Source organism: Nerophis ophidion, linkage group LG13, assembly GCF_033978795.1.
Source record: "Nerophis ophidion isolate RoL-2023_Sa linkage group LG13, RoL_Noph_v1.0, whole genome shotgun sequence".
NCBI classification, from domain to species: Eukaryota; Metazoa; Chordata; class Actinopteri; order Syngnathiformes; family Syngnathidae; genus Nerophis; species Nerophis ophidion.
In genome coordinates this window covers 3,127,756-3,140,255 of record NC_084623.1, presented here as the reverse complement: position 1 = coordinate 3,140,255, position 12,500 = coordinate 3,127,756, and the positions used below count along the sequence as shown (strand labels likewise).

At 38.8% G+C, this 12,500-nt stretch overlaps 1 protein-coding gene across 1 annotated transcript in view; it reads left to right on the top strand.

Annotated features, from left to right (window-relative positions):
• LOC133564118 (rho GTPase-activating protein 20-like) overlaps positions 1–12,500 on the top strand; it is a 46,302-nt gene that overhangs the window by 1,122 nt on the left and 32,680 nt on the right. Inside the window, exon 2 of the mRNA XM_061918244.1 lies at positions 6,746–6,831. Within this exon, the coding sequence (XP_061774228.1) occupies positions 6,746–6,831 (86 nt within the window). The remainder of the gene's footprint in view (positions 1–6,745; positions 6,832–12,500) is intronic.

Below are 12,500 nucleotides of genomic sequence, written 5' to 3'. Positions count from 1 at the left end.
TGCGACTACTCGGCTGCAGAAGAAGTGACAATGAGTGACGTGAACTGTGCTGGGACTGATATGACGTGGGGGGTGCACGACGGACCTTTTAGGATGTAACACTCCTATGCTGGCTATGTAAACAACCGGGCTGAAATAAAGCATGTTCCAGTCCTAAATACCCAGTTTGTTATTTATACAATAACACTTCCTGGTGGCAGCGGTGGGATAAAGAGATCACCCACGGAGCAGAACGGGAGGGGGAGTTGTCCGAGGATAATTCTGTCGTCGCCCGCACTACTTGTGAGGAGCCGAGCTAACTGATAGCAGCAGTCTGATAGCAGTTTTCTAAACTGGACTTTCAATGGAAGCAGGAGGTAATAAAGGAAGATCTCCATCGAGACAGAGAGACTTTTAAAACTGAAGAAAGATAAGGAAGACCTCTATAAACAAGTTATTGATGCTTTTGATCAGAAGGAGCTGCGCATGGACTTAATTTATAAGTAAAGGTAAGACCATAATAAAGTTTTTTTTTTTATTAAATTTGATTTTCATGATGGTATCCTTACATCACACTCAAATTTATACTGCATGCCTTTGGTAAGCGCCGGAGTGAAAAGAGGTTTTAAATTAATTAGCGCCCCGGAGGCAATTCAAGGAAATACGGTAAATAATAATGCATCTAGTAGAAAATGTGGCCAAAACAGGAAACCCTCATCGTTGTTGTTTTTTAACACGACACAATAGTTAGAGTTTTGATGTCCGTATGCTAGCTTTTTGGTGTCAAATATTTTGTTACTTGATGGATGATACCTGTTAGCTTGCTAGCTTTTGTTTGTTTTTAAGGTTAGCCATATTTTGATACCAGATGCGTGTGAACGTTAGCATGCTAGCCTTTGAAACCAATATTTTCAGGTCCAAACCTCAAGACTAGTATATTTTGGTACTTAACGCATGTTACAGTTAGTATTTTAGCATGCTAACATTAGCATGCTAGCTTTTATTTTTTAGCTAATTTAGCATGGAAACACACCTTAGTGTCATATATTTTGGTATTTCATTAATGATAACTGTAAGCATGCTATTGTTAGTGTACTAGCATTTTTTGTGCAAATTTTGCATGTATAAATCTCAGTATGAAATATTTTGTTAATTTTTTTAGCTTATTTTGTAGGTATACACCTCAGTCATATTTTGGTGCTTGATGAATGCTAATGCTAAAGCCGATTTAAACAATTTTTTTCAGGTACAAACCTTAGAGTAATATATTTTGGCACTTGACACATGTTACAGTTAGCATTTTAGCATTTAGCTCGATGTCATATGGTTTGGTATTTCACGAATGCTAACTGTAAGCATGCTATTTTTAGCATTTTAACATGCTAGTTTTTTTTCGCCAATTTAGCAGGTATACACACGTCAGTGTCATATATTTTGGTATTTCATCAATGATATTGTAAGCACGCTATTGTTTGCGTGCTTGCCTTTTCTTTTTTTGCAAAGTTTGCATGTATACATCTCAGTATTAAATATTTTGTTACTTGATGGATGAAAGCTGTTAGCATGCCAGCTTTTTTTGTTGGTATACACCTCAGCATCAGTTAGTCATATAGTTTGGTATTTCACTAATGCTAATTGTAAGCATGGTATTTTTAGCATGTTAGCATACTACTGTTAGCATGCTAGTTGTTTGCAAATTTTGCAGGTAGACACCTCGGCATCAAATATTTTGTTACATGATGGATGAAAGCTGTTAGCATGCTAGCTTTTTTGTTGGTATACACCTCAGCATCAAATACTTAAAGTTAGTGCGCTAGCTTTTTTTTATTTGTATTTTTTTTTAGCTTATTTTGTAGGTATACACCTCAGACATATTTTGGTACTTGATGGATGCGCTAAAATGCTAGCATTTCAAACTAATTTTTCCGGTAGAAACGTGGGAGTAATATATTATGATGCTTGACGCATGTTACAGTTAGCATTTCTGGCAGTTAGCACAGTGTCATATGTTGTGGTATTTCACTAATGCTAACTGTAAGCATGTTGTTCATAGCATGTTAACATAATACTGTTAGCATGCAATTTTTTTTTTTTTGCAAATGTTGCAGGTATGCACCTCAGCATGAAATATATAAAGTTAACAAGCTAGCTTTTTTGTTTTTCTTAGCTTGTTTTGTAGGTATACACCTCAGTCATATTTTGGTACTTGATGGATGCTAACATTGAAACGCTAGCATTTGAATTAATACAAACCTGAGCGTGATATATTATGATGCTTGATGCATGTTACAGTTAGCATTTCTAGCATTTAGCACAGTGCTATATGTTTTTTAAACCACTAATGCTAACTGTAAGCATTTCAGTTGGGCTTTGGTTCCTTGGCATTCTTTCTCGTGACATTCCGACACAAATGGCCTTTTTCTAGTTGTGTTGTCCTGCTTCTGGAGGCGACAACTACCAACTTTGATTTGTCACTTTGTGGCTCTCAATGGAAGACCCACGTTAAACCCGCTGACCTCGCCTCTCTGATTACGTCTCACGTGCCTGAATAGAAGCTAGTTTGAAAGTGTGAATGTGGGCCTGGCGCAACAACAACAACAACAACAACAACAACAACCACAAAAACAAGAAGAAGGCGGTGGTTAGGTGAGGCATTAATGCTGAATCAGCATGTTTTGCAACATTTGGCTCCATGAGTGTAACTTGTCAAACACGTACAGATGTTGTTGTTTCCACTCCTCCCAGCAGCTGCACTTGGGAAGTTGTTGCTCTGCTTGGAGAGAATGTGCTCTGCCCACCCCCATAGCGCCCCCCCCCCACACACACACAGACACACACACACAGAGAGGAAAAGTTCCTATGAATGTAGACGGTCCACATGCCAAAATGTATGTGGTTGAGTGGCGGCTGTCACAGTGACTGATGTGGTCGCCCGCTATGCAGCTACACACATACCTAGCATACAGCTACACACATACCTAGCATACAGCTACACACATACCTAGAATTCAGGTACACACATACCTATCATACAGCTACACACATAACTGGCGTACAGCATACTTGCCAACCCTCCCGGATTTTCCGAAAGACTCCCGTAACATCCCACCCAGGACACATTTTCTCCCAAAAATCTCCCGAAATTCAGGCGGACCTGAGTGACGTATCAACAGCCTGTTTTCACGTCCGCTTTCCCACAATATAAACATTGTGTCTGCCCAATGACGTTATAACTGCAGAATGATCGAGGGCGAGTTCTTGGTTTATGTGGATTTATTGTCAGGCAGTTTCATTAACGTCCTCCCAGTGCGGTTACAACACACAACAACAGCAGTCATGTTTTCGTCTACCGTGAAGCAGTTCGTCTGCCGTAAACAGCAATGTTGTGACACTCTTAAACAGGACAATACTGCCATCTACTGTACATGCATATGTGACAATAACATATACGGCTTTTCGAGAGTGCAGTGCACAACTGCGCACACAACAAGGAGACGAAGCAGAAGAACGAGGAAGACACAGCCGTGGCGACGCCGACGACGAGTAAGCTGAAGAAATACCCTTGTAAATTCCAAGCCGCAACTGCGATTGGACCTGGATAGCCTTTGGGCCATGCTAGGGAGGGATGGAAGATTCCAGACTCTAGTGCATTTGATGAAAGCACTTTTGTGTGTGTGCCACACAGCAATGCATCATCAGAGAGGGTGTTCAGCATGGTTAGAAAAATAGGGACAGAGAATAGAACAAGGATGGACAATTCAACCCTTAACTCAACAATGAGTGGATGAGTGTTATGTGTGTGTGTGTATGTGTAAATAAATGAACACTGAAATTCAAGTATTTCTCTTATTTATATATACATACATATATTTATATATATATATAAAAAAAAAGATTAAAAAAAAAAAATTATATATATATATATACTTATATATATATATATGAAATACTTAACTTGGTGAATTCTAGCTGTAAATATACTCCTCCCCTCTTAACCACGCCCCCAGTCCCCGACAACCCCACCCCCCACCTCCCGAAATCGGAGGTCTCAAGGTTGGCAAGTATGGTACAGGTACGCGCATACCTGGCGTACCTCCATTAGGTACACTTCAGTTAGAGAGGTATCGATACGTTTGTTATGTGCAGTATTCAAAAAACTGCCTGTAGTAGTACTACTACTAGTATTATTATTATTATTATTATTGTTAATATTAAAAATATTGTGATAATGGTTAATATTAAAATGGCAAATGGTCTGTATTTATATAATAGTTGTATTTTATTTATATTATATTCATGTTATATTTGAATTATATTTATGTTATATCTGTATTATATTTATGTTATATTTATATGATGCTTTTATTACACCTGGAATGTTACCCAGAGTGCTTTGCATTTTACGTCACACACACACACACACACACACACACACACACACACACACACACACACACACACACTGATGGTGAAAGCTGCCTTGTAAGGCGCTAACCACGACCCATTGGTATTGTTGTTATAGTTATTATTATTATTATTCTTAGTAGTAGTAGTAGTATTATGAATAGTTATAGTAGGACTAGTCATTGTAGTAGTAGTATTTGTAATAGTAGTAAAATTGATATGATGATGATTTTTATCAGTATATCATAATTAATATATTAGTAGTAGTAATAGTTGTAGCAGCATTATTATGATTATTTTGTTTATTTTATTTTTATTATTAATAATTTTGCTATTAGAAGTAGCAGTAGTAGTGTTTGTAATGGCAGTAATAGTATTATTACTATTAATATTTGGAGTAGTTGTAGTAGTAGTGGGAGGAGTATTAGTAGTATTTGTAATATTGGTAATATTATTATTAAGTTTATTGTACTATTAATAATATTAGTATTAGTAGTAGTATTAGTTATAGTAGCATTATTATTATCATTATCATTATAGTCTTAGTATTATTTTTTTAATTTATATATTTTTTATTTTTGTTATTAGCAGTAATCTTACTATTTTTATTAGTAGTGGTAGTATAAATATTTATTTATTATTATTTTATTATGGTTATTATTATTAGTGGTAGTATTTTTATCATTATTATTAGTAGTATTATTTTTATTTCTATTAGTATTTTATTCCATCCATCCATCTTCTTCCGCTTATCCGAGGTGGGGTCACGGGGGCAGCAGCCTAAGCAGGGAAGCCCAGACTTCCCTCTCCCCAGCCACTGGGTCCAGTTCTTCCCGGGGGATCCCGAGGCGTTCCCAGGCCAGCCGGGAGACATAGTCTTCCACACGTGTCCTGGGTCTTCCCCGTGGCCTCGGTCAGGCGTGCTCTAAACACCTCCCTAGGGAGGCGTCTGGGTGGCATCCTGAGCAGTTTTCATTATTATTAGTAATACTAGTTGTAGTACTTGTAGTAGTAGTAGTATTTGTATTATTGTTATTAGTATATAGTTAATATTATAATTATTGTATTTTATTAGTAGCATTATTATTTTTATTATAAATATTTTGTCATTAGTATTTTATTTTTTTATTATTATTACTATTATTGTTTATATAATTATTATTATTATTAGTGGTATTTGTATTCTTGTTATTAGTATTATTGTTAATAGTATAATTATTGTTATTATCAATATTAGTTGTAGTTGTAGTAGCATAATTATTATTTTATTATCATTATTACTACTCTTAGTTTTACTCTTATTTAAATTGCTCTTGTTATTTGTATAATAATTACTATTATTATAAGGAATATGTAAAAAATGCTTCATAAAGTGTCATAAAATAGTGCAAAGTGTGAAAATGTAAACATAGAAACCCGAGAAGAAGTATTTTGTGCAGGTTTAGTGACAGGAAGTTACAGCTGTGCTCTAAAGGGTGAGCGCCATAGTTAGGTCTTGAGTATTGGCCGATACGGATATTAATATGATATCAGTATGAATCATGCATACTTGTGTTATTTAGTAGTGTGGAATGTTATAAAACATTTGATGAAGTGAAATGAGTCAAACAGAGAAGAATGCCAGTTATGAAAAACACCAACCTATTTATTTGTATTCGTCTGGAAGGGACTAATGCTGTCTTTAAGTTGAAGTGGGCTTGTAATTGTTGTTTTTTTCCCTTTTTGTTTAGTTTTTTATTGACCGAGTGGTCACAACAATTCATGAAGTTAAGCAACCTTGGAGACTTTGTATGTGTAAATAATATTTAACTATGATGATTTGTTTACACCTTACCTTTTATTCTTCAATGTTTATTTTAAAAACGATCTTTTGTCTAGCTTGTGTGCTATTGTGTGCTTAGCTGTTGTGTAACTGCTAGCTCCCAATAGCCTACAGCTTAGCATGTTTACCTTTTGTTAATGACTTTAGTAAAATAGGAGAAATGTTCTGTTCATAGGAGGACATTTAGATATCAACTTTCTGTCATCTTTGCACAAGTAAACACTCTGCTTGTATCGCACATGATATCACATACAAGTGAACACATTGCAGGACTGCTTGTAACACACATGATATCACACAAGTGAACACACTGCAGGAGTGCTTGTATCGCAGATGATCTGCCACAAAGTCAGAAGAGAAAGAATGCAGTAGTAATAGTTCCCGCCACTGTTGCGTGTGTTCCTCTTCTTCTTCACTTCTTCTTCCGCCGCCACACTTCCTGTCGTGTCCTCTGCTGAACACCACATGGACTCTGCTTCCTGCTGCCCTGCTGGAACACAAGTCACCATCTTCTCCTTCTCCTCTTCCTCATGTGTGCAGAAGATGAAGACTCTGGCCCACAGGAGACAGTCTGCACCCTCATTGGTCCTCAGCAAGGCTCTCACCAGGTCCAGGAGCACGTCCAGGTAAATACCACATACACACACACAACTACATCACACACACACACACACACACACACACACACACACACACACACACACACACAACTACATCACACACACACACACACACACACACACACACACACACACACACACACACACACACACACACACACAACTACATCACACACACACACACACACACACACACACAACTACATCACACACACACACACACACACACACACACACACACAACTACATCTCTCACACACACAACTACATCACTCACACTTCACACGCACACACAACTACATCACACACACACACAACTACATCACACACACACACAACTACATCACACACACACACAACTACATCACACACACAACTACATCACACACAACTACATCACACACACAAATACATCACACACAACTACATCACACACAAACAACTACATCTCTCACACACAACTACATCACACACACTTCACACACGCAAATACATCACACACAACTACATCACACATACACACAACTACATCACACACAACTACATCACACACACAAATACATCACACACAACTACATCACACACAAACAACTACATCTCTCACACACAACTACATCACACACACTTCACGCACACACCCTTCACACACAACTACATCACACACAAACAACTACATCTCTCACACACAACTACATCCCACACACTTCACACACACAACTACATCCCACACACTTCACACACACAACTACATCACACACACAACTACATCACATTCACAACTACATCACACACACACATCACATGCACTTCACACACACACAAATACATCACACACACAACTACATCACATTCACAACTACATCACACACACACATCACATGCACTTCACACACACAACTACATCACACACACAACCACATCACACACACAACTACATCACACACAAATACATCACACACACAACTGCGTCACACACAACTACATCACACACACAACTACATCACACACAAATACATCACCCACAACTACATCACACACAAAAACTACATCTCTCACACACAACTACATCCCACACACTTCACACACACAACTACATCCCACACACTTCACACACACAACTACATCACACACACAACTACATCACATTCACAGCTGCATCACACACACACACACATCACATGCACTTCACACACACAACTACATCACACACACAGCTACATATCACACACAGCTATGTCACACACAACTACATCACACACAAATACATCACACACACAACTACATCACACACACATACATCACACACTCAACTAAGTCACACACTACAAAATCACACACACAACTACGTCACACACAACTACATCACACACACAACTACATCACATTCACAACTACATCACACACCTTTCACAAACACAACTACATTATACACCCTTCACATACACAACTACATCACATGCACTTCACACACACAACTACATCACACACACAACTACATATCACACACTGCTATGTCACACACAACTACATCACACACACAAATACATCACACACACACAACTACATCACACACACATACATCACACACTCAACTACGTCACACACTACAAAATCACACACACAACTATGTCACACACAACTACATCACACACACAACTACATCACATTCACAACTACATCACACACCTTTCACAAACACAACTACATTATACACCCTTCACACACACAACTACATCACATGCACTTCACACACACAACTACATCACACACAGCTACATCACACACAAAACTACATCACACACACAACTACATCACACACAAAACTACATCACACACACTTCACACACACACACAACTACATCACACACTTAACACACACAACTACATACTACACACTTCACACACACAACTACATCTCACACACACTTCACATACACAACTACATCACACACACTTCGCACACACACAACTACATCACACACACTTCACACACAACTACATCACACACACTTCACACACACAACTACATCACACACATACAACTACATCACACACACTTCACACACACAACTACATCACACACACTTAACACACACAACTACATACTACACACTTCACACACACACAACTACATCACACACACACTTCACACACACAACTACATCACACACACTTCACACACACAACTACATCACACACACACAACTACATCACACACACTTCACACACACAACTACATACTACACACTTCACACACACACTTCACACACACAACTACATCACACACACACTTCACACACACACAACTACATCACACACACACAACTACATCACACACACTTCACACACGGAATACCTTTTTTTTTTACGCCCCCATGAAGTTTATCTTTTTAACTAAACTATTCAAGATAGTTCTGTACAAACATCAGAGATGTTATTCATCTATTGCCTCTGAAGAAAAGATCAAGTATGTGGGGACCCACAAGACATTGATCCTACGTACATGTCCTTTAAAAGTCACCTTGAAACAACCTTGCAAAACCAGTTGAATTTGTACATTGAGACAACGTTGATGTCTAACGTTGGATCTGTGTTGTTGGTGGGGAAGTGAGCACATTTCAAGGTCAGATCCCGACATTGACTAAAAGTTGTCAACAAGCATGTTGTTTCAATGTTGTGTTTGTGTTGTTCACCATCAGCACCTCATTCAACAAGTTGTCAACGTTGTTTCCATGTCTTGTGCCTGCTGGGAACAAATACATCTGAAGATGATTCATGGAAATATAAATGTTGGAAGTCATTTTCTCCACTTTTACCACCGGGACCCTTTTGGGTCTCCAGGATCTTTAACGGTGAAAACTATTTGAGAAGGGTTACAATATATTTCCTTGAATTGCCGCCGGGGCGCTAATTAATTCAAAACCTCTTCTCACTCCGGCACTTACCAAAGGCATGCAGTAAATTTAGGCCTGCGCTTAAAAGTTTGAGTGTGATGTAAGGATACCATCAAGAAAAGCACATTTAATTAAAAAAACATTATTATGGTCTTACTTTTACTTATAAATGAAGTCCATGCGCAGCTCCTTCTGATCAAAAGCATCAATAACTTGTTTATAGAAGTCTTCCTTATCTTTCTTCAGTTTTAAAAGTCTCTCTGTCTCGATGGAGATCTTCATTTATTACCTCCTGCTTCCATTGAAAGTCCAGTTTAGAAAACAGTTTTATTTTAGATATGTAATCCTCCATGTTAAAAGTGCAAGCGAGAGGAAAAACTAAAGGATCGCTGCTCACTCTTGCTGCTTGTTGTCACTTCTTCTGCAGCCGAGTAGTCGCAAGAAGGATCACTAGCGCCCTCTACCACCAGGAGGCGGGAGTCATTTAATAACTCATATTTGACACACGCAGCTACGGTATATTAATAAAACATAGCTGCCTACTGTTCTTTTTAGCATATTCAATAGCTTGGACCTTAAATCCTACTGAATAGCTCTTAATCTTCTTCTCTTTATGCGATTTCAAATGATTGAAATCAGCCGCCTCCATTTTGAAAATGATGACAGGTGAAGTGTCACTCGTGACGTGACGAGTTTGACCCGGCGGAAATTTTAGACATGCGATAATAAAAATAATATCTAGCGAAATGAGTTTGACCCTGCAGTAATTCTAGGCAGGTGCATACTATTTACCCGGCGGCAATTCAAAGAAATAAAGTACTTCATATTGGTTTTGAAAATAATAAATATCCAAATGTTTTTATTTTTAAGTGTCTGGGAAAAGTTTGGCCAAAAAGAGATGATGTGTTACTAGTTTGTTACGTTGCAGTGTCACTGGACAGAGCTTCACTTCTTTTTACACTTGTATGCCAGTCAGGCACGCTGACTTCTTACATTTGACATGTGGGGGGTTAGCCTGACCCTGGAACCGATTAAATTCACCGCGGTATTTTCTAGGCTTTGGATGGAAGTCAACCAAGAAGGACTTGTGTTGTGTTGTGTTGTGTTGTGTTGTTATGCAAGCCAATGGTTGCGTCACTCTCCACCAACCACAAGAAAACAAAAGCTTTGGTGTTCTTACACGGGGAGGAAAGTTCTAGAACGTGTGTGTGTGTGTGTGTGTGTGTGTGTTTTCATATTAAATGGGTAATTGAAGCTCGTGAGGTCACTTCCTGTCCTGACTTTCACATCAGGAGGAGCCCTTAAAGGCTTGCAGGATTTTAGCTCAGTGGCTTACATCATCGCCACACACACACACACACACACACACACACACACACACACACACACACACACACACACACACACACACACACACACACACACACACAGTGAGTGACACTTCATCCGCGAGACAAATGTAAAAGTTGACCCCGAGCTGATTGCCACATATAAGTGTGTATTATTGATGTGTGAAGTATCTTCTGGCGTCTCCTTCATCAAACTTCATGCTCGGGACTTCTTCTTCTTTCCATTTAGTTCCAGGAACATTTTCAACTCTAATGACATTTCCTGCTTTTTCATAATGAGGACACGCTAGCAGCCAACTTTGCTTTTATTGCAGGGAAAAAAAGAAACTTTCATTTTGTGTGCATGCGTGTGTGTGTGTGTGTGTGTGTGTGTGTGTGTGTGTTCAGAAGCAGAGTTACAAGCTTATCTCCACTCTCACACAGTCCCATCATAATGTGTCGAGGAGGTGGCCCCACAGTCCTGTTGGGGAACTGAAAGCAGGTTTTTTTCCAAGCCAGGAAATAAAGTCTGGACTTGTCCACACAGTGTTTTGTATTCCATGTAGTGTGTGTGTGTGTCATCCATCAACACAATGTTGCCATCCAACACTCATCCATCACCTTCACTCTCGCTCAATAATGTCAATGTGTGCGTGTGTGTGTCATTGTGTGTGCGTGAATGTGTTAATGTGTGTGTGTGTGTCATTGTGTGTGCGTGAATGTGTTAATGTGTGTGTGTGTGTGTCATTGTGTGGGCGTGAATGTGTTAATGTGTGTGTTTGTCATTGTGGGAGTGTGTGTGTGTGTTTTTGTGTGTGTCATCATGTGTAAATGTGTATGTGTGTGAGTGTGTCATTGTGTGAGTTTGTATGTGTATGTAGGTGTGTGTGTGTATGTGTGTCATTGTGTGTGTGCGCGAATGTGTTATTGTGTGTGTGTAATTGTATGGGTATTTGTGTAAATGTGTACGTGCGTGTGTGTGTGTGTCATCGTCCATGCATGAACGTGTTAATGTGTGTGTTTGTCATAGTGTGTGTGTGTATGTATGTGTGTGTTATCGTGTGAGTGTGTGTGGGTCACCATGTATATGTGTGTAAGTGTATGTGTGTGTGTGTCATTGTGTGAGTGTGTACGTGTATGTAGGTGTGTGTATGTGTGTCATTGTGTGTGTGCGTGAATGTGTTAATGTGTGTGTTTGTCATTGTGTGTGTGTCATTATGTGTATGTGTGTAAGTGTAGGTGTGTGTGTGTGTGTGTGTGTAATTGTACGGGTATTTGTGTAAGTGTGTAAATGTGTATGTGTGTCATTGTGTGTGCATGAATGTGATAATGTGTGTGTGTTTGTCATTGTGTGAGTGTGTGTGTGGGTCATCGTGTGTAAGTGTATGTGTGTGTGTCATTGTGTGAGTCTGTATGTGTATGTTTGTAATTGTATGGGTATTTGTGTAAGTGT